General features: G+C 39.4%; 1 protein-coding gene across 1 annotated transcript in view; it reads left to right on the top strand.

Moving 5' to 3' along the window:
* The first annotated feature begins 308 nt into the window (after positions 1-308).
* LOC136862720 (protein Wnt-16) overlaps positions 309-25,060 on the top strand; it is a 402,073-nt gene continuing 377,321 nt past the window's right edge. The window contains exon 1 of the mRNA XM_067138942.2: positions 309-621. Coding sequence (XP_066995043.2) covers positions 309-621 — 313 coding nt within the window. The remainder of the gene's footprint in view (positions 622-25,060) is intronic.

The raw sequence follows: 25,060 nt of genomic DNA, 5'->3' as shown, positions 1-25,060 counted from the left end.
TTCCAGCCCTCGTACCACTTTTCAAATTTCGTGGCAGAGCCGGGAATCGAACCCGTACCTCCGGGGGTGGCAGCTAATCACGCTAACCACTACACCACAGAGGCGGCCTAATTCTATTTTATTTATTTATTTATTTATTTATTTATTTATTTATTTATTTATTTATTTATTTATTTATTTATTTATTTATTTATTGTTGCTAGTGGCTTTACGTCGCATCGACACAGACAGGTCTTATGGCGACGAGTGTTCGAGTTAATCTAATAGCATGTTCATCTGAACTGTACCCATATTGCGTTGAAAACACGATGTTTCCCTATTACAGGTATCTGGGCGTAGTTGGAGTGACCCCAACCCTTCAGCAACATCAGCCAGCACATCCAGGACCTGGTACAGAGGTTGAGGACCCTGAGTTAGCACAGGCGAAGGCTCTGTGCAGCTCGTTACCAGGTCTAAATGAGCAGCAGGTCGCTGTGTGCATCCAACATCCCGATAACATCCGTTCCGTATCCGACGGTGCTAGGAGAGGAATTCAGGAGTGCCAGTACCAGTTCCGCAACGAACGCTGGAATTGTACCACCAGGGACCACGAAGAGGACGTGTTCGGCATCCTGTCCAGAGGTATTGTGTGTAGTATGTGTAGAAGTAATAATAAACCAGTTAGAGTTAGTTCAAATGCCACCAGAACGCATTGCAAGCGTGAATGAGCGACCACATGTCTGTGTACGAATATAACATTTTACTCTCTTCTAAAGGTTTTTATTCAATAAAATGTAATCATAGGATAACGAGAGAAAGGAAAAAGTTGTTACAATGTTGATATACAGTATTTGCATACAACTCTAATCAAATAATAATAATAATAATAATAATAATAATAATAATAATAATAATAATAATAATAATAAGTGCATAGTGCGTGAAAGTGAAATACAGGACCTCATATCCTACAACTGCGGGGTTGTGGGTCCTAACAATGCACCACACGTGGACATGGCTCTGTTTTATAGCCGGATGCCCTTCCTGAAGCCATGGAGGGATGTAATCACTATTGCGTATTTCTGTGGCAGTTGGTAGTGTAATATGTTCTCTGAATATGAAGAGGAAAGTGTTGGGATAAGCACAAATACCCAGTCCCAGAGACTGAAGAATTAATGAGACTTGATTAAATTTTCCGATCCGGCCGAGAATCGTACCCAAGACTCTCTGAACTGAAGGCCTCAACGCTGACCTTTCAGCCAAGGAGTCGGGCGAATTGTAATATACCTGTTTTATTATTATTAAGAATAAAAAATAAACCATATTCTCCTTAGGACATGGAACCAAAACACACAGCCGTCATTCACGCAGCGTCAACGTCCACTCACCGCTGTCTTATTACTGGCGAGGACTGACGTTGGAGTTCAGGGCACACATCCGTTACAACGCTGCAGTAAAGTACGCGTTTGAAATCTTTTTTCTTCCACCTTTCATCGTAATCCATCAGAAAGTAGGACTAGAGGCACAATTGTTGATTTTTGTAAAATAGACCTTGTCATATCATTTTGCATTCATTCTAAGGGGACCTCAACGACTGAAGATGGTCAAAATTGCTTGCACATTTTCAATTTTGCCACGAATGAGTTGGGTAAACCATCCTCAATAAGAATATACTGGGTGGCCCATCAGCCCTTTATCATTCATGAAGGTAGGCAACCCATATAACACCGATAGTCCTTAAGAGCCATATTGCTCCGCTTGCTGCAAAAACATCAGCAACGTAAAACGAGGCAAACCTACACAGAAAAAAGACTGTTATGCTATGATCGCGCCTAGATAAAAAGAACATTCCACAAACATGCTGTTTATTGCGTTCCTTTATTATTCAAATGCCGCTAATACGAACCAGTTAATAGATTGTACGAAGTGACCTGTTATGGCAGAATGTAAATGAACGCTGTAAAACATCAATCAGAGATATGAAAAGGATATTACAATGCGAGGCGGACGGCCAAGTACGTCAACTACGTCGTATAAGAGACAAGCGCTGTATGACAGGCGTGGCTAAAGTACCAAGGCGCCGGTCACACGCCAAGTCTGACAGCGGTTAGAAGGCTGAAATCCAGGCGTACGCGAATAATTTTGTAAGCTTCCCTAGTACGAGGCCTTTTATTTAGGACAATGGTGACGAAGTACTAGGAGACGCATGTAACGTCAATTGTATAAATGCCTGCCTTTAGCGTTTACATAAAAAAACGAGTTTCCAGAAGAAAACCATAATTTAATTTCATCGATTGCAAATAAATTATTAAAGGTATTTAGGCTTTTCAGTCTTGAAATTACTAGCGTTTCGCCCCAGTGTGGCAATGAGCTCGTCAGTTGGACTGAAGGAGGCTTGCAGTGGTGTCTCAACGGCCACTAGCCGCCAGCGGTTTGGAAAGTTGCGGCAATCCAAGTGACGAGCCCACTGCCACATTGGGGCGAAACGCTGGTAATTTCACGATTCAAAAAGGCCTAAATGTTTGAAATTTTCACTTTTTTATTTAGTGATTTTACCGTCCAGATTTGTTTATTTCCCCTGACTCATCGAGGGATCCCACCTCTACTGCCTCGAGGGCACTGTTCTGGAATGTGAGAAATTTTTTCGTGCATACAGCTGGGGAAGAGGACCAGTACCTCTCCCAGGTGGCCTCACCTGCAATGTTGAACAGGGTCCTTGTGGAGGAATCGGAAGTTTGGATGGGATAGGCAAGGAAGAGGGAGGGAAACGGTGGTGGCCTTAAGTTAGGTACCATCCCGGCATTTCCTGCAGGAGAAGTGGGAAACCACGGAAAAGCACTTCGAGGATTGCTACGATGGGAATCGAACCCCTTCTACTCAGTTGACCTCCCGACGCTGAATGGACCCATTTCCCGTCCTCGTACCACTTTCCAAATTTAATGACAGAGCCGGAATCGAACGCGGACATCCGGGGATGGCAGCTAATCACATTAACCACTACACCACAGAGGCGAACTTCAAAATTATTATTATTTTTATAGCCTCCGTGGCTCAGGCGACCGGCCTCTCACCGCTGGTTTCACTGGTTTGAATCGCGGTCACTCCATGTGAGATTTGTGATGGAAAAAGTGGAGGCGGGAGAGGTTTTTCTATGAGTACTCCGGTTTTCCCTGTCAACCTTCATCCCAGGAACACTCTCCAATATAATTTCATTTCATCTGTCCGTCACCTTCTCTAGTAAACGTTACGTCTAGTGTAGCTCAAGGTAGACTTATTGGGCCAATTCCTTTCATACTTTTCATGATTCGATAAAATCGGAAGTGCGTCTCTTCGCTGATGATTCTGTCATATGCCTGGAGATAAAGACAGAGGAGGTCGAACTATTGCTTCAGCGGGATTTAGATACGATTTAAAAATGGGCGCGTGAAAATCGAATGAAAATCCACAGCGGAAAAAGCAAGAAATTGTGTTTCAGTAAAAGAAAACTGACAGGAAAGAGGGATTACGAACTTGGATTGGGGGGAGGGGGGAGAGGAGGGGAAGTGATGTTGAAGTTGATAGTTGTAAATACTTACGCGTTACTGTTAGAAAAGACTTAAACTGGTCAGAGCAATTGGAAAATGTAGTATAGAAATCCTGGAGATCCTTACAATTTATTACGCAGAATCTCAAGAAAGCTAATTCTGGTACCAAATAAAGCTTATAAACGTTTTGGTAAGACCGATTCTCCAATATTGGACTGCGTGCTGGGATCCGTACATTGTAGGTCTAATAAATTCCCTAGAAAAATTCAAAGAAGAGCGATGCGTTCCGTAAACGGGAATAGGAGAAATAGCATTAGCTGGGAACGTCTTGAATCTAGAACTATAGCACGCCTGTGTGGTCTTCACACGAGAGGGGCTGCCTAGAGTAGTATTAGGAATAGGTTGTAACCTCCCTCGTACTTATCGAGAAATGATCCACGGGCTTAAAATTTGGGCCATAAACCAGCACACTGATGTGGGCAAGTTTTCCTTCGCAAACAGGACCATAAGGGGTTTAAATAAATTACCTGCAGCTGTCTTTGATAGATTCCTTTCCGGTATCAAATCGCTTAAGAGAATCATTAGTGCTAGTGTAAAGTAAAAGCTGTAAACGACATTAGTAGTAGTATTTCTTGTCATATTTTCTTTCCATAGAATTGCTTGTTGTACTCTTGTTGTTGTTGTTGTTGTTGTTGTTGGTTAATTATGGTTTAACTTCACTTTATTATCACTTATAATGTTAAGCTAGTAGTAAACTAAGCCTATAGTATTGTATGCCGTAGTGTTAAGCACTGGAAATACTTAAGCTGTGTCTGAATTTGTATATGACGATGATGCATTTAGAATGTTAAACTAGTGGTCTTTGATGTAATATTTTTTCCATGGAATTGCTTGTTGTACTCTTGATGTTTGTTGTTGACTGTTTTTGATGTTGTTGGGTAATTATATTAACTTTGCTTTATTATTACACTACTTTAAGTGACCATTGCCACCGAGATATTTCCCATTTGCGATGCATTTGTTAATAATAATAATAATAATAATAATAATAATAATAATAATAATAATAATAATAATAATAATAATAATAATCATTGTCCCAGAGGAGTGTGACAGGTTTTGACAGCCAGGACAAAATATAACCTCGCCGCTAGATGGAAGCTTCATTCATTCCATTCCTGACCCGGTCGAAGGACTGGAAACAGGCTGTGGATTATTATTATTATTATTATTATTATTATTATTATTATTATTATTATTATTATTATTATTATTATTATTATTCGGGTTCGATTCCCGGCCGGATGGGGGATTTAACTTTGTCTGGTTAATTCATCTAACTCGGTGCTGGGTGTTTATGTTCGTCTTAATACCCATCTTTAATACCCCGTATAACTGGATAAAATCCAAACTAAGTGCTGACCACAAGTAACTGGGAAAAGGCACGAAGAGGAAGATATCCTCTATTTCAAAGGAAATCGAATACCTATACTGGAATGATACAGTACGTCTCCTTTGTTAATGTGCATTAGTGACGTGCTGCCCATGCTCTGGATTGGGAATGAAACACGTTAAGCAACAACGACATGGCGAGGTCAGACCTCCAGCACATAAATTTACTTGTCAGATGGCACTTCCTTCTTCATGGCTTTTGAAATAGGTACTCGAAATCCACGTATAGTACAGCGGGCTCTATAAAATGTCACTAGCTGCGTTTTACGAAATTTGAACAGACTCTTTTAGAGGTCTATATAAATGTCACCCGCAAGCGGACACGAAGCGTATTTATGATCAAATTTTACAGTTGTATTTTAACCTCTTCTAAAGCACATGAGTCACTTTAGTTGACAGCACTGTAGCATTGTACTGCTAAGTGACACGTTATGGCTCCTCAGGGATCGCTCTATCTATCGCCAGACCCACTGTGTCCAGGGAATGGGCAATGACTAGGGCTAAATGTGTGCTGAATTGTCCATTAGCAAATGATGGGCTGTGGAAGTGATCTCATCTAGATTTCTACGAATTCTAAAATATTTCTGTATGATGTGATGATATTTGTGTCATACTTTTTCGATTAGTGATGGGATTCATTTTAATGAATCGATTCATTTGATTCCGTTCACGTTACTGAATCGATAAAGTGAGCCGATTCACGGCTCATTAGAGTCATCGATCCTATTGCATCTGTGTAGTGTGTACTGATAAGACAGCAGCAACAACATTCAATGCTTGCTGCTGCCATCTGGTCTTCATTCTGTGAACTGCCTTCCTAGGCGTCATCTAACTTTCAGATACAGCATAAAACTTACGTAGTTAATAATCATAATTACTGAGATAACTCAAATTTTATACACTACCTAATTGTTTTCCACAGTTCTCTGAAAGTCACAACTCTTATATATATTAAATATAAATCAAATAAGTTGGTTTACGTCGCACCGACACGGATAGGACTTATGGTGACGAAGAGAGAGGAATTGGCTAGAAGTGAGAAGCGGCCGTGGCCTTAATTAAGGTACAGTACCAGCATGTGCCTGGTGTGAAAATGGGAAACCACGGAAAACCATCTTAACGGCTGCCGACGGTAGGATTCGAACCCGCCATGCCCCGAATGCAAGCTCATAGCTACGCGACTATAAACGAACGGCCAGCTAGCTCGGTCGTCTTTGAAAATGTCTTTTCCTATCAGCAGAGGACTTTTTAAATCGTCATATTTTGTATAGGCTACACGAGATGTACAGTAGCCCACTGGTTTTATGATTAAACGTCTTTTTATTTAAGCTACCGCATCAGTTTCCACGTACACCGGTGATCTCGTTATTCGATTATTGAAGTACTAGCAAGATACCCGTGCTTCGCTACGGTATTATACTGAAATTTATAATTGAATGCTTATTGTTTTAGATATATAATCCGCCGAAATTCGCTATCTGACTCGTTTTCTGCGAGAATCCACCAAAATTCCCGATCTGACTGGTTTTCTATGATTTTACGGCACGTTTCCTCCCATTTTTAAATCTTCCTTTCCAGCAATCGATTTCGTACTTCCCGGGCTAGACTCGGGTATTCCTCCCGGTCAGTTGGGTTCGTAAATCTTTGCCATCTTTTCCTATAATATTTTTAATATGGATAAAATCCTTCAGGAGATCCGGCGTGGTTTCATATTGGGTGCCTTGGTGGCACTGAACCCGCGTCCGGACTGCATTCTTAGTCATTACCCGTCCAGGAGCCGTTTCCAGCGCGGTCCGCGCATTTGACGACGGTCCGGAATATTATTATTATTATTATTATTATTATTATTATTATTATTATTATTATTATTATTATTATTATGTGTTGCTGGAATGGCTGATGACAGGGAAAACCGGAGTATCCGGAGAAAAACCTGTCCCGCCTCCGTTTTGTCCAGCACGAATGCCACATGGAGTGACCGGGATTTGAACCACGGAACCCAGCTGTGAGAGGCCGGCGCGCTGCCGCCTGAGAAACGGAGGATCCTGATAAGTACATTAATAACAGTAAAATCAATTGGTCTCACCTCCTTCTACACCCCACCCCCCACCGCCGTTAAGTTTAATTACTGCCACCCCCCCCCCCCCCCCACCAACAAATTTAAAAGAACGCTTGTTTCTTTATGTTTAAGGGAGATTCAAGACACCAATGTTCACGTCTATTACCTTCGGTTTTGAGATGTAAATATCCCCATAAAAATAATTCAATTTCTTTCACTTCCTTTCACACTCCTTCCCCCCCCCCCCCTACCCTAAGTGAATTTTCCCGCAAAAAGTACTTGTTTCTTTAATAGTAAAGGATCTTCTAAATACCAATTATCACGACTCTGACTTCTTCAGTTTTTGATTTATGTGTCCTCATGAAAGGAATTCAACTCCTTTACACTCCCGCCCTCCAACATGGTTTCCCCACCAAAACGCGTTCTTCTTTGTTTTTAAAGGAGGTCCAAATACGAATTTTCACGTCTGTTTTTATTAGATGTATGTATTCTCATACAATTAAGTCAATTAATTTTTCAATTCTTTCACCCCCCCCCCCCTTCTTTGGATTTTCCGAGAATACGTGTTTCTTTACTTTTAAAGCAGATTGCAAATATCAAATTTCACGTCTGTAACATCTTCATTTTTGAGATATTAGTAGCCTAATTAAAAGAATTCATCACCATTTTCAGTCACTTTTACCCCCTCCCCCTCCCTCCAACCAAGTGGTATTTCCGAAAACTAAAAGTACACGTTTCTTTATGTTTAATAGAGATAAAAAAATACCATTTTTCTCTTCTGTAACATGCTAAGTTTTTTTAGATATACTGTAAAAATTCTCATTTTAAAATTTCACCCCTTTTGAGTTCCCTTTAAGTGGAGTTTCCAAAAGCAAATCACCTATATTTTTTACATTTACAGGAGATTTACACCCACTCTTTACGTCTGTAACATTTTACGTTTCCAAGATATTCTGTAGATAGTCTTTCAAAAAATTCACCCCAATTTGTCACTCCTGTTTAACCACCATTAATTGGCTTTTCCAAAAACTAAAACATACGTGTTTCTTTATTTTTAAAGGAGATCCCATATGCAAATTATCAGTTCTGTAATATCTTTCGTTTATGAGATATGTGTATCCTCATTAAAGGCATTCAACCCATTTTTCACCCTTTTACACCCCTCCTATTAGGATTTACGGGAAACAAAAAAAATACGTGTTCCTTTATTTTTAGAGGAGATTCTAACTACCAATTTTTACATCTGTAAATTTTAAAGTTTTAAGATGTAGACACACTCATTTTAAAAAATTCACCCCCTCTTTTCACCCCCAATATTTGGATTTTCCAAAAACGAAAAAATGCGTGTTTCTTTACTTTTAAAGTAGATCCAAAATACCAATTTTCAGGTCTGTAATATCTTCAGGTTCTGAAATATAAGTAGCCTCATGAAAGGCATTCAACCCATTATTCACCCTTTTAAACCCTTCCTATTGGGATTTTCCGAAAACAAAAGAATAAGTGTTTTTTTATTTTTAAAGGAGATTCTAAACACCAATTTTTACATGTATAAACTTAAAAAGTTTTGAGATATAGATACACTCATTTTAAAAAATCACCCCCTTTTCAACCCCCCCCCCATTAATTATATTTTCCACAGACAAAAATACGTGTTTCTTTATTTTAAAAGGAGATCCCAAACACCAATTTTCAGGTCTGTAATATCTTCAGGTTGTGAAATATAAGTAGACTCATGAAATGCATTCGACCACTTTTTCAACCTTTACCACCCTTCCTATTACGATTTTCCGAAAGCGAAATATACGTGTTTCTTTATTTTTAATGGAGATTCTAAATACCAATTTTTACATCTATAACTTTTAAATGTTTTGAGATATAGATACAATCATATTAAAATATTACCCCCTTTTCACCCTCCCATTAATTGGATTTTACAAAAACAAAAAAAATACGTGCTTCTTTATTTTTAAAAGAGATCCAAAGTACCAATTTTCAGGTCTGCAATATCTTCAGTTTCTGAGATATAAGTACCGGTATCCTGATTAAAGGCATTCAACCCATTTTCCCCCATTTTCACCCTTTTTCATCCCTCCTATTGGGATTTTCTGAAAACAAAAAATACGTGTTTCCTTATTTTTAAAGAAGATTCTAAATACCAATTTTTACACCTGTAAACTTTTAAAGTTTTGAGATATAGATACACTCATTTTAAAATTTCACCCCCCTTTTCACCCCCTTAGCGACGGAATATCCAAACATCCTCTCTTAGCGAGCACCTACATTTTAATATGAATATATCCCTAAAATTTCATTTCTTTATGTCCAGTAGTTTTGGCTCGGCGATGATGAATCAGTCAGTCAGTCAGTCAGTCAGTCAGTCAGGACAAATTATTTTATATATATAGATTGTGCAATGATGCGACATAAGAACTGACAGAATACCGAGCGGTTCTTCCGAGTATAAAACAGACAATTTCGAGTGGTCATGAGCATGACTCATAGTCATGGGGTAGGCTAGATAATAATGTTATTGGCTTTACGTCCATCTAATGGTTTTTGGAGATGCCAAAGTGCCGGAATTTAGTCCCGCAGGAGCTCTTTTACGTGCCAGTAAGTCTACCGACACGAGTTTGAGCACCTTCAAATACCATCGCACTAAGCTAGGATCGAAACTGCCAAGTTGTGTTCAGAAGGCCAGCGCCTCAACCGTCTGAGCCACTCAGCCAGGCGGGGAGCCTAGAGAGCTGAGTGTAATGAATTGATGAACGTCAACTAGTTATAAAAGAACTGATTGATTAAACTAATACGGTAAATAGATTAACCTAATAGCCTACCTACTTACAAGCTAGATACTTTGGAATTATGTTATGACTACCCTTTTAACACTGCAAATAAATCCATCTGTTATTAATACCCCCTGTAAGGAGAGGACAGTGAATGCAAGTGGGTATTATTTTCAAATGAGCTCGAGAGTCTATTATAGCGTACGATTCTATCAGTGTACCATGGATTTGTATGTATAGCTTCAGAGGAAGTTCGGCTCCCCGCCAATGTCCAGTGTACCGATAATGAACCGTGTGTGTGTTGTGTCTCACTGATCCGTGACTGCGCACGATTCTTTCGGTGTGCCATGGCTCACTATATGTCTCGCTGCAGTGGAAGCTCGGCTCCCCGCCAGTGTCCAGTGTGCCGATGAAGAGCCGCGTGTGCCTTGTGTCTCACTGAGTCGTGATTGCACACAATTCTTTCAGTGTGCCATGATTCACTGTGTCCCGCTGCAGTGGAAGCTCAGCTCTCCGCCAATGTCCATTGTCCCGCTAGTGAGCCGTGAGTGCTCCACTCAACACTGTCCGCTGCGAGTCAGCTGAATCGTGTACCGTGAGCTCGCCGTTCCTGTGAATCGATTCACTCGGACTCTTGAACGAATCGATACACTGCTTCGAATCATGCACTCAGTAGCCAACACTACTTACGACTAGGGTGGCCACTTTCAAACTTTGAAAATAGATTATCTGTATACATGGGTACAGCATGTGTAACTCTGGTCCTTCCGCCACTATTCAAGTTGTTTCAGACTGAAGCAACATAAATGTACAAAATGATAATTTTTACTTTCAGAGTGCTATTGACGACAAGGTTCGTCATGAGTGCTACCTCGCTGTAATGCTATTGACGAAACGGTTCGCTGCTACGCGAGCAACATTTTAGCTCTGCATTCCAGCTGTTTGAGGCGCTGTCATTTGAAGGTTGTCTTACCTGCTGTCTTTTAATAGTATCTAGAACCTTTTACTTTACATTTACAATATCTATATTTTCTACTCTAATGTCTGGCTGACATGACATTTAACTTACACTACATTTGTTAATTCAAACATTCTAGATGTTTTCACAGTAAGTGGAACAACAATTCTAATGAATTAGATTTTCGAGCTGTCAACATTTTACCTGGAACAAAACTTTAAGGAGCAAGAAGTTTTTCATTATAATATCCATATCATAGATCACATAAAACTGTTCATTTTCAGACCCATTCTGATTTCATTATACCACATTGGAAAACTTTCTGATCTAGACCCGGTTTCTTAAACTCTGTGTTAAATTTTACTTAACAAATGTTAATTAATAATTGATATTAATTTAACACTTCGGTTAAAAGTACCCTGTCTCACGAACACATTTCCAAAATTGGTTATGAAACAATTGTTTTCTGAAAGCGTTTGGCAGTGAGCGTCTTTGTTTCTTTATATAAAGCACTCCAAGCGGTGTGTACAAATAGTATTTTATCACACATGTTTGACATTATTATAGGTTATGGTTTAGTGGAGACCGCTAAGACGTAAACATGTCAAATAAGAGGCAACAAAAGCGTTATTATGATGAAAGTGAGGTAAGTCTTGTTACAGATATAATTGCTTGAATAATGAAAGAACGAACTGTTATATCACCATATTCAATATCTCTAAATATAAAATAGCATGTCCTGACTGACTGACTGACTGACTGACTGACTGACTGACTGACTCATCATTGCCGAACCAAAACTACTGGACATAAAGAAATGAAATTTTGGGTGTACATTTATATTAGGATGTAGGTGCTCACCAAGGGAGGATTTTTGGATTTTCCGTCGCTAAGTGGGTGAAAATGGAGTGAATTTTTAAAATGAGGATATCTATATCTCAAAAACTTAAAAGTTTACAGACGTAAAAATTGGTATTTGGAATTTCCTTTAAAAATAGAGAAACACGTATTTTTTGTTTTCGAAAAATCCCATTAAGGGGAGTGACAAAGGGGGAAAAGGGGTTGAACACATTTTATGAGGAGACGTATATCGCAAAAACTGAAGATGTTACAGACACGAAACTTGATATTCGGAATCTCCTTTCAAAATATAGAAACACGTATTTTTGTCTTTTTGGATAATCCGATGAATAGGGGGTGAACAGGAGTGACAAACGGGGTGAATTCTTAAAAAGACTATATCTGCAACTTATCTCAGACACGTAATAAATTACATATTTGAAAAGTGGTATTTGGAATTACCTGTAAAAGTGAAGAAACATAAATATTTTTAGGGAAATCCACTTAAGGGGAACTGAAAAACGGTGTGGATTTTTAAAATTAGCATATCTGCAGTATGTATATCTCAAGAACTTAACATGTTGCAGACGTGAAAATTGAAACAAGTATTTTTTGGTTTTCGGGGAAAAAAAGCTTAGCGGGGGGGGGGGGGAATTGAAAAATTAGTTGAATTATTTGTTATAAACGTGAAAACTGGTATTTGGAATCTCCTTTAAAAATACAGAAACACGCATATGGGGGCGAGGAATAAACTTGGTAGGGGGATGAAAACTAAGATGAATTTCTTTTACGAGGATACATATATCTCAAAAACTGAGGATGTTACAGTCGTGATAATTAGTATTTGGAAGCTCTATTAAAGAAACGGGTACTGTTTGTTTGAGCAAAATTCACTTGGTGGTGAGTGTGAAAGGAAGTAAAAAAATTGAATTCTTATTCTGGAGAGACTTCTATATTAAAAGTGAAGGTTACAGACATGGAAATTGGTATTTGGAATCTCCTTTAAAAATAAAGAAACACGCATTTGAGGGGGCGGGGGGATCAACTTGGGGGCGAGGGTGGTGAAAAAGGAGTTTAATTCCTTTTTATGAGGACACATATGGTTTTCGGAAAATTCACTGAAGGGGGAGGGTGAAAGGAAGTGAAAAAATGTAATTCTCCTTGTGGAGAAACTTGTATATAAAAAACTTAAGGTTACACACGTGAACATTTGTATTTGGAATCTCCTTTAAAAATAAAGAAACACACATTTGTTGGAGCTGGGGGGAGGGGTGTGGGAATCAACTTAACGGACTGAGGTGAAAAAGAAGTTGAATTTTTATGAGGATACTTATTTCTCAAAAACTGAAGATGTTAGAGGCATGAACGTTTGTATTTGGAATCTTCTTTAAAAGTAAAGGAACACATGTTCTTTTGTCTTCGGAAAATCCACTTAGGGGGGGGGATGAATTGAAAAATTAGTTGAATTTCTTGTATGAGGATACATATATCTCATAAACTGAAGATTTTACGGACGTGAAATTTGGTATTTGGAATCTCCTTTAAAAATAAAGAAACATGTGTTTTTGTTTTCGGAAAATATATTTGGGGGAAGGACTTATCAAGGGGTTGAATTCTTTTTGTGAGAATACTTATGTATATCTCAAAAACTGGAGGTATTTCAGATGTGGGAATAGGTATTTGGAATCTCCTTTTAAAATAAATAAACATGTATTCATTTTTTCGACTTGAGAGAAGACTCTTTCTGACATATACAGTTCTATGTCGCATGGTCATCTTAGCCCCAAAATTTAATACTACAAACATGGTTTACAAAGAATTTCTGGGGTAAATGAAACCCAATTTTTGGGTGAGTTTTTATACCTTAGGAATTTTCAGACAATGTCTGAGTACAATGCCGAGGAACGATTACTTTGATCAAATTAAGAAATCCACGCGAGCGAAGCCACGGGTAATTGCTAGTATTCCTATGAGTGCATTATAAGGCTCCTACATCACTGGAAAATTGCTTTAATTGATTTGTCTTGACTAGTTTTCGGGCATTCTTTTACTGCGGGGAAAATAATGTAATGCCTCGTTAATGCAGCAATGGCATCAGGAATTCTTTACAGAATTCTACACACTCTTGTCTTCCACTCATGAACAAAGTCATGTACAATTGCATAAAAAGAGTCTGAAGCATAATATCTAAGAACTATAAGCAACTGCTGTACTGGAGGCACTGATAAGTTTCAACTGTGGAAAACTCTAACCTATTTTCGATTTGTTCATTACGGTTTTGGTAATTATACTGTATATCTTTGTAGAAAACTTTCTTCTGACAACTCTAAACTGTAGTTTCTTCATAGTATGGGTCGTCCTTTGCCTTTTTCAGTTTATAAATACTCTTCATACAGCAGTAAAGCGTCAAACTTACGTCTTCTACACGATACTATTTTGAAATTCTAACAGCTGTTAAGAGGTTTAACACAGGACTGCTGCCATGTTAATTTAACACAAGTATTAACCAATTTATTAGAGTTAACAATTCTTGATGAGACAACCGTTTTGTTAAGGGCCTTAAGTTAGATACCATCCCGGCATTTGTCTGGAGGGGAATTGGGAAACCACGGGAAACCACTTCGAAGATGGCTGAGGAGGGAATTGAATCCCCCTCTACTCAGTTGACCTCCCGAGGCTGAGTGGACGCCGTTCCAGCCCTTGTAACACATTTTTCAATTTCGTGGCAGAGCCGAGAATCGAACTAAGGCATCCAGGGGTGGCAGCTAATCACACCAATCCGTACACCAGAGAGGCGGACTTATTATTTTATAATATTTATTTTATATACTTTACAATATTTTCTCGAGTTACAGGCTACCGTCATACAAAGCAGAGCAAAACAATATAGGGTAATGATAACAATAATAGACAAAAATTACCAAGTACTGCTGAAAGTTTTGACTTTTGTATCTCCTTTATTATCCAGCTCCAGAAGACGTCTTTTGGCTAGGCATTTCTTGTCGGTCACTCAGCAATCTTCTGAGAAGTTGTTGCAAATTCGTACATGCAGTTATTTCGAACGTGTATCGAACGATATCGAACAACCGATGGACTTTTTTTACATTTTTATAATTCTGTCATCATCAATGAACTGTATTTACAGCTACCGCTCAGGTGGCAGATTCCCTGTCAATTGTTTACCTTAATTTTTCTTAAACATTTTCAAAGTACATTGAAATTTATCGAACATTTCCCTTGGTAATGTATTCCAGTGCATTACTCCTCGTCCTATAAATGAATATTTGTCACAATTTATCTCATTTCAATCCATGTTTATCTTCATGTTAAGATGTTTCCTACTTTTAAAAGCTCCGCTCAATCATATTCGTCATTCCACGCCATCTCTCCACTGACAGCTCGGGACACACCGCTTAGTCGAACATCTCGTCTCCTTACTCCCAAGTCTTCCCAGCCTAAATTTGTCAAAACTTTCGTAACACTACTACAAAGAGAAGCAGAGGGAAACCAAAGCGACGATGTTTCGACCCAGGTTCCTATGCTTTATGATAAGAAGTATGGAACTAAAGGCCTGTTTACACGCGGACAGTAATTTAGTAGTAACTAAATTTTAAACTTAATTTTAAGTGACTTGCAGCGTGTGAACTGTGACTTTAGTGGTAAGTAAACGATTAAGTAACAATTTAGTCAAGTGGAATAGAATCCCATCTATTTTTCCTTTCAAGTAGACCTCCCACAAGCGGCGCGCGCACCCGTCGGAGTAGTGGGGGAAGCACTGTACTTGCTACTTACCACGTGTGAACAAGCGCAATTTAGTAAAGTTCATGAGTTGTGGGTCAAATTGCGGAGTTGATCATCCCCGTGAGTTCGTTTTTCTTTAGATCGTTCGTTCTAATTGCTGAGAACAATGGCTACATGGACATAAGATACATACATGCATACATCATCATTATAGACCGTTATGCTTTTCAGCGTTCAGTCTGCAAGCCTCTGGAACACTCTAAAATTCATCAGTGAATACGTTCAACACGAGTAGCTTTGGAATACCAAAATGCACTGCGTACGATAGTATCTCTGTTTTGTATCAAAAGTTCAACTTTATGCAGTAATTCATTAAATGTTACTTCTGACATTCGCAAGGTTAACAAATAAATTATATTATTCGCTTTACGTCCCAGCAACTGCTTTTACGGTTTTCGGAGAGCCGAGGTGCCGGAATTTTGTCCCGCAGGAGTTTTTACGTGCTAGTAAATCTACCGACACGAGGCTGACGTATTTGAGCACCTTCAAATACCACCGGACTGAGCCAGGATCGAAGCTGCCAAGTTGGGGTCAGAAGGCCAGCGCTCTACTGTCTAAGCTGCTCATCCCGGCTATTAACAAATATTCCTGTCCATCCTCCTTGGCTAATTATTTAAAAAGAATTGTACTTGTCCCGACATAATTCCTTCTGGTTATCCGTTTTCACACTCCTAATTTCGGTCACCTAATCCTCAATGTCCTCTAAAATGTCATCTAACACGCAACGAATAACGTCACTAACAAGTTTTACCCGCTGTTGATGGCCGATCGTCTTATCTCTGATCTAGTTGACGACGCAAGAAGGACTGAATCAACTGATTTGAGTGGCAGATTGCCATTTGTCACTGTACTAAACGCTGTCTTGCGTTTAAACTAGCCTACGTGAGTTAAGTAGTAACTTACCACTTACTACTGTACTAAACACTGTCCACGTGTAAACCGGCCATAAGAGAGCCCACAAAATAGTTGTACATAGTGGATCGTGCAAGCGCTCAGTTAATGCACAGAGGCGTACAGACTGAAAGCTGAAAGGCATAACAGTCTGTAATGGAGATTTGTATGCAGTATGTACAGTATTTATTATTATTATTATTATTTATTATTATTATTATTATTATTATTATTGTTGTTGTTGTTGATATTGTATAAATATCGAGAGTGAATCCTTCCTTATGCTACTTTTTTTGCTAGTTGTTTTACGTCGCACTGACACAGATATGTCTTATGGCAACGATGGGACAGGAAAGGGCTAGGAGTGGGAAGGAAGCGGCCGTGGCCTTAATTAAGGTACAGCCCCAGCATTTGCCTGGTGTGAAAATTGGAAACCACGGAAAACCATTTTCAGGGCTGCCGACAGTGGGGTTCGAACCTACTATCTCCCGAATACTGGATACTGGCCGCACTTAAGCGACTGCAGCTATCGAGCTCGGTCCTTATGCTACTAAGGCTTCGTCTACCGTAAGCATCGAGAAATTTGTAGGAGTGGGTAGTGTGATAGTATGATGAAATAGTTAGAGATAATCAGTAAGTCCTAGATGAAGCTAAACTTCAGTCAATCAATCAATCAATCAATCAATCAATCAATCAATCAATCAATCAATCAATCAATCAATCAACCAATCAATCAATCAATCAATCAATCAATCAATCAATCAATCACTACTGATCTACATTTACGGCAGTTGCCCTGGTGGCTGATTCCCTATCTGTTGTTTTCCTAGCTTTATTGTTATACCCCTTGTGGATCTATTTTTTTAAAATTATGCGTGTATTTAATGTAGTTTGAACGAGATCATACAAATCGTCCCTCCATACATGACATTCAAGGAACCATGCAGCCGTCGATGTCTATGGTGTGATCTCAAATGTAATTTTTCGCGATGGGACAATGTTCGGATGCTGCAGACAACGTCTACTCTTGCGTGAGTAGATTGGACGCTCTGCATCACGCACGAATTATTGGGCGGAGTGTGTTGATATGGCTGTATGATCTTCATAATGTGCACAACATATTGAACCCTTTATCCGGGTAGCTTACCTGAAAAATAAAATAATTCGCCGGACTCAGTCGGTGACATTATTGAGTGCTTTTTTCTTCTCAGGGGTTCTTCTGGTTCTTCGTCACTTGATAGCAAGACTACGGGAACAGTTAAGATTCAAATTCTACTGTGAAATTCAAAGCTAGTAAAAGGGGGTATGATGTGATTTATTTAACTCAAGAAAAATCATTTAAATGAATTAAATAAACAAGTCACCAGGGTTAATGATTGCAGTGATCCAAATTACTCTTAGTATTACAAGGTCGTATGGCCATGCCATTTTACAATGGTGCCTGAAGGGGAAATTATAAGGAAAATCATCGTTAAAGAAACTCACTTGCTCAAAAGCAACCACAATAATAAACTGAAAGCTAATATGTCAACTTCCATTCACAGACGGAGATTGCTCCATGTGATTCTAGAAAGTGTAGCTCCCGGGACTCGAGTTCTAGACTTTCTCTTAATTGCTAAGGCGGCTTACTAAATCCAGCGTCATACAGGAACGTTGGGAGTCGCCTGAGCCCTTAATCAAGTCGGGTTGATCTCCGATGTCCTTATGGATTGACTGCCAGATACATTAAGTTTAAGTTACCAGGGCTGATAACCAAAGGATACGTCGAATCGACAGATATTGGACTAAAGATCCCATGATAAAGTTAACTGCAACTTCATGCAAAAAGAAACAAGTTAAATAATTAATCATTAATTAATGCTAATTGCATTTAGCAACAATAAAATTCAAATAAAACCATTACCAGTTAATTATTTGGAAGTGAAGCTCCCACAACAAATATAAACATGAAAGCAATTTCAAGTTGAAAGTTTCACACAACACTTGGCTCTAAATTTACATCTATCACCATTGCGTTGAATAAATTTAATAATTAACTGTAAGCTTAAATGGCATTAATGTCCTCGACAAGAAAAAGGTAAATAAAAGAAAAACGATGGTTTCCTAAGAATTGAAATGCAGCAGAATACCTTTGATGATAAGTTTCATTGTTACGTGATAAACGCACTATTTTCGAATGTAATGTCCTACGACCTATATCCGCCTTTTGTGTCGGCAAAATGAATTATATAAATAACGGAAAGTCGCTGAAAAACTATATAGTATTTTATCGTAGCATGTGCAACTAAATGTTCACTGACTGAATTAAAAAAAAAAAAGGCGAGGTGCATGAATTTAACAACGAAACTTCAAACGCACTCCCCCTCCCCCCAATCTCAGATCGACAGTGTAGCCTGCAAAACGAAATGTTCACAATGAAGAAAAGCCGAGGTGCATCAAATTACCACGGGAATTCTGAACGGACTGTGGAACTACGTGTTCACAAACAGAATACGGAAAAGCCGGGTGAATCGTATTAATAGCAGAACTCGCAACCATCCACACTTCTCTGAATTCTTAACTCGACTGTTAAGCAGCATTGTTACCAACTCTTAGAACGAGAAAGTCGCTAGACGTATTCTCGAAAGTCGCCAGAAATCGCTAAAATACTTTTTAATCATAACAATTTCCGGCTCTTTGTCTGAATGGTCAGTGCAGTGCTCTTCGATTCAGAGGGCTCCGGGTTCGATTCCCGGAAGATTCAGAGATTTTAACACTAAGCGATTAATTCCCTTGGCTCGGGGACTGGGTGTTCGTGCTGCCCCAACATTCGTGCAACTCACATACAACACTATCCTCCACCACAATAATACACAGTTACCTATACGTGGCAGATATCGCCAACCCTCGTCGGAGGGTCTGCCTTACGAGGGCTGCACCCGGCAAGAAATAGCCACACGAAATTACTAAAAAATTCCCCATCTTTTTTGGACTTGAAGATTATACCTAAATATTTGTAATACTTCTAATTTACTTCAATGATCCTCTTTGTTATGAAAATCCACAGCCTGTTTCCAGTCATTTGACCACGTCAGGAATGGAATGAATGAAGCGCCCATCTAGCGGCGAGAATAGGAATTGTTCTGGCTGCCGAAGCCGGTCGCACTCCTTTGGGGCAATGATTAAAGATGACAGGGAAAATTGGAGTACCCGGAGAAAACCTGTCCCGCCTCCGCTTTGTCCAGCACAAATCTCGCATGGAGTGACCGTGATTTGAACCCCGGAACCCAGTGGTGCGAGGCCGGCGCGCTGCCGCCTGAGCCATGGAGGCTCACTTTAATGAAATCCGTTTCATAAAATTAGTTGCGAAATCTAGTGTCGTCGTGTAAACTAGCCTTAAGTGACGTTTGCAAAACCTTCTTTTAAACACCTGTGTACTAGGAATGTCTCTAAATTTCAGCCGGCAGGGAATTCCACAGGTGGATAGTACCGGGGATGAATAGATCACTGTAACTAGCCGTGCGATGCGCTGGGAAACTTAGCAAGGAGTTGGCTAATGATCTTGTTTGGTAATTGTTTCTGGATGACAGGTATTGAAGGTCTGCTCTCTAATCCGGGGTTTCACTCCGAAATGAAATGGCGTATGGCTTTTAGTGGCGGGAGTGTCCGAGGACATGTTCGGCTCTCCAGATGCAGGTCTTTTGATTTAACACCCGTAGGTGGCCTGCACGTCGTGATGAGGGTGAAATGATGATGAACACGACACATACACCCAGCCCCCGTGCCAGCGAAATTAACCAATGATGGTTAAAATTCCCAACCCTGTCGGGAATCAAACCCAGGAACCCTGTGACCAAAGGCCAGCACGCAAACCATTTAGCCGTGGAGCCGGACTTCACTCCAAAATCACTATGAATAACTGACGTGGAGTGCAGATTCTGTCTCTCCTCTAAACATAGCCAAGGCAGCTGAATGAGACAGAGGTGAAATAATGGTAATTGGTAATGTCTTGGGATATTTAAGAAAGTGCGGACACATGGATATCTATTTCATAATTTTCATGTGCATAATTAATGACATATCACACTTTATTCCTAATGTACTCCGATTCAGCTTACTGTTACAATTACATCTGTCATGAATGTATCAGAACTAAGTTCGTCTTTAACATTTTCTGAGTACACTGTTGACATGCCAAATGAAGTGTTCAAATTGCAGGCCTCTGCTTGTCTTCGTATTGAGTTCCGAACACACTCAGTAATACCTGGAGTAGGGCACACTGCCCACCTTCGAAGTGTAAGCGCTACTAGCTGTCGTGCTTGGAGGGCCGGCTTCGATTCTGGACACTGTAGAAATTTAAGGTTGGCAGGAGGGCTGCTATGTGGTTGAAAATTGTACATGCAGCTCACCTCCTTTCTCAACGAGCTTATTCGTGGCCAGTACTGGTATATCCTAGGCTTTCGCTGCTCGACTGTCGACTGTTCGTGAGCGCAGCGTTGAAACACAGAACAGAAGGCGACAAAAGTATTTTACCGCGATATCTTAAGACGAGTGGAGCCTCCGTGGCTCAGACGGCAGCGCGTCGGCCTCTCACCGCTGGATACCGTGGTTCAAATCACGGTCACTCCATGTGACATTTGTGCTGGACAAAGCGGAGGCGGGGCAGGTTTTTCTCCGGGTACTCCGGTTATGCCTGTCATCTTTCATTCCAGCAACACTCTCCATTCTCATTTCATAGCATCTATCATCATCATCATCTGTTTACCCTCTAGGTTCGGCTTTTCCCTCGGACTCAGCGAGGGATCCCACCTCTACCGCCTCAAGGGCAGTGTCCTAGAGCTTCAGACTCTTGGTCGGGGATACAACTGGGGATAATGACCAGTACCTCGCCCAGGCGGCCTCACCTGCTATGCTGAACAGGGGCCTTGTGGAGGGATGGGAAGATTGGAAGGGATAGGCAAGGAAGAGGGAAGGAAGCGGTCGTGGCCTTAAGTTAGGTACCATCCCGGCATTCGCCTGGAGGAGAAGTGGGAAACCACGGAAAACCACTTCCAGGATGGCTGAGGTGGGAATCGAACCCACCTCTACTCAGTTGACCTCCCGAGGCTGAGTGGACCCCGTTCCAGCCCTCGTACCACTTTTCAAATTTCGTGGCAGAGGCGGGAATCGAACCCGGACCTCCGGGGGTGGCAGCTAATCACACTAACCACTACACCACAGAGGCGGACAGCATCTATCACTCATTAATATAAATCACTTTGAGAGTGGCGACCCCATCGTAATAACAGCCTATATACGATTCATTCATCACATCCCTGACCCGGTCAAAGACTGGAAAACAGGTTGCAGGTTTCCATTTTCATCTTAAGGCGACAGTCCGGAGATAAAAATATATTTTTACCTATTGCATGGATTTTCACGAAACTTTGTGGGAATGTCATCTACATAAAAGTGGAGATATCAAGAACATTTCTTTCATATACAATTAATAGTTCTTCCAAAATATTTTTTTGAAATTTTTAATTCCATTTTTTTCATGAAATATAATTAACATGTTAATATAAATTCATAATTAGGTAGATAATACTTATTTTAAAAGCACTACGTATAGATTTTTCTGCACATCGATATATATAGGCCATAAAATAAAAGTTTTGTCTGTACATTGCTCAGAATTTGAAAAGAATGGTATTTCTGTATCGGTCATGTCCACAATAACAACGAAATGCATTTTTTTACTTTTCCATACTATCTGTATGTATGTATGTATGTATGTATGTATGTATGTATGTATGTACACGCATCGCGAGAAAACGGCTGAAGAGAATTTAATGAAAATCGGTATGTAAAGTCGAGTGATGAACCACTACAATCTAGGCTACAAATTATTTTATTTACGCTGAGTGAAATGGTATGCAAAGTCGGGGTAACAAGTCGATATATTCTAGGCCATAAATAATTGTATTCACGCTGAGTGAAATCGCAGTTTAGGGGAATGCCTAAAATTTAATTTTCAAATATTTGTGTTATTAGTGGTCGTATCTTAATAGAAATCGGTAAACAAAGAGGGTAAATAAGTCGCTACAATATAGGCTATACATAATTGTATTTTCATGCTGAGAAAAATGGTAGTTTAGGGGAAGGCCTGAAGTTGAATTCTCAAATATTTATTATATTAGTGGTCGTATCTTCACGAAAATTGGTATGCAAAGTCGGGGAATAAGTCGCTATAATCTAGGCAATCAATAATTTTATTCACACTGAGCGAAATAGTAGTTTAGGGGAAGGCCTGAAATGTAATCTATATATACTATAAAATAAGAGTTTTGTCTTTACATTGCTCAGAATTTGAAAAGAATGGCATTTCTGTATCGATCATGTCAACAGTAACAATGAAATGCACTTTTTACTATTCCGTAATGTCTGTCTGTCTGTCTGTCTGTCTGTCTGTCTGTCTGTCTGTCTGTCTGTCTGTCTGTACACGCTTCACTTGAAAACGGCTAAAGAGAATTTAATTAAAATCGGTATGCAAAGTCGGGGAATAAGTCGCTACAATCTAGGCTATAAATAATTTTATTCACACTGATTGAAATGGTAGTTTAGGGGAAGGCGTAAAATTTAATTTTCAAATATTTATATTATTAGTGATCCTACCTTAATAAAAATGGGTGTGCAAAGTCGGAGAATAAGACGCTACAAACTAGGCTATAAATAATTTTATTCACGCTAAGAGAAATGGTAGTTTAGGGGAAGGCCGAAACTTAATGCTTAAATATTTACATTATTAGTGGCCCTATCTCATTGAAAATTGGTATGCGAAGTCGGAGAATGAGCCACTGCAGTCTATGATATAAATAATTTAATTCACGCTGAGTGAAATGGTAGTTTAGTGGAAGGCCTAAAATTTGATTCTGAAATATTTATATTATTAGTGGGCGTATCGATAAATACTACATAACCAAAGTTATATAGAATTAAATTTCCGACCATTTGTATCTTATAAATTTTTACCGTACCGGCTATGGTAACACGGATTTTAATATCAATTAGTTTTGTGACTTCCCCTCTCGGAGAACAATCATCGAACGAGAAATGCAACCATTCAAGCTAAGGGCGCCAATCTTTAAGTTGAGGACTTAAAGATAAAAATTTATAATCAAGCTTGGACGGACTCTTATCACAGGGGTGGGGTGATAGTACACTAATCATTAAGCAGGAGAATTAGAAATCAAAAGGCTAATTAAGGCAGATTTTTTAAAGTGAACTAGAAAAATACTATTTATTATATTTAATATAAATGACGACGGTTTAACGAGAACTGAATTTAAAATAGAAAATGAATTTAATAAAAAATTGAATGACTCTACTTCGCGAAAACTTGCAATATCTTTAACTCGCTTGCTCACCATGTAGTCTTGTTCTGCTGGTCCTTGGAAAGCTTCCATCCTTGTAGCTGGAACATCACCGGTCGTCTTTGAGATCTCTTCATCTGCAGCTAAGTACCATTCCTGCCTTGCAAATTGCACCCACCACTAATTGGAAGATGACTTCAAAACTAACACTCCCTATTATGCTTCATCCCATATATTGGAGATAAGCCCTAAGTCATAGTTAGAAGAACCACCTTGGGTTATATGGAGAGGATACTCAATTAAGAATCCTTCCAACTTTACTGAAAATGTGCTCTGAAGTTTCATTTCTATCTGGTTTAATACTACCTATTGACTTAGACTGGTTCAAACCGGTCTCGTAGCCGAGCTGTACGTACTTCCTGATGAGAGTGGCTATACACCCCTCATTCAGAATTTCTAAGTATCGAGACGAAGAATCAAGTAGAGAATCAAGTAGAATAATGTAGAATAATATCGATCAGAATCATGTAGAGAGCTCCAACACGCCCTTTTATAACCTTCTCTCGCGCTAATTACAGGTCGCTACACGTGGTCCAATCAGATGACACGTCTCTCCCCACTCCAGATATTAGAGTTGACGGGTCTTAACCATGATATTAACTGTTCTTCTATTAGTCCTTTCACTCAGTATCCATGGCAACATGACGCTCCTTTGAAAATATAGGCGATGATCAGTTTGAATAATTCTGGTCGAAATACGGTAGCTTACGTTAGAACGCTTGAACACGTGCTCGCTTTTCCCAGAACTTGGTGTCTAAATTTGTCCTTCCTTCTTCCTCGGTGATGTGGCAAGATAGAGGAAATCTACTGCAAGTTAATTTTAACGAATGTCGCAAGAATCTAAGTGAATATTAGGATATTCAGCCCTCGTTTACCAGTCGTAGTTACAAAGTAATGAAATGATAGTGAGCAAATGATTAAACATGAATTATAATACAATTACATACCAAAATAAATATCATGACGTTAAATTCCTGAATTAATTACACATAATAAAATTAACATAATTACCCTGTAACGTCTGGAACGTTACATACGCCCCCTGATGAGTTGAGAACTCACACACTTACTCCCACATTGACTTGAAATACCTCTATTACCTGCCCATTACGAGCGACAGTATTTTCATACAATTAATTATATCTCACTCTTTCCATATCTCTCTTAGACTGCTTACCATTGCGAATGTCTGTTATTTCAGTTCATCTTGAGGTTTAGATGCTAAATTATGCCCAACACAAGCAACTTTCCATTTTTGTAAAAAAAACAAGATTATCCTAGAGAATATAACATAATATATATACAATTCAGATTACAAACTCTGCCGAGTGTCTTTTTGTCCTTTTACTCCCCATCTCTCCGACATTCTTTGCTAGATAGCA

Source organism: Anabrus simplex, chromosome 2, assembly GCF_040414725.1.
Source record: "Anabrus simplex isolate iqAnaSimp1 chromosome 2, ASM4041472v1, whole genome shotgun sequence".
Taxonomy (NCBI): Eukaryota; Metazoa; Arthropoda; class Insecta; order Orthoptera; family Tettigoniidae; genus Anabrus; species Anabrus simplex.
The sequence above is the reverse complement of the archived record's forward strand: the minus strand, read 5'-3'. Positions and strand labels throughout refer to the sequence as shown.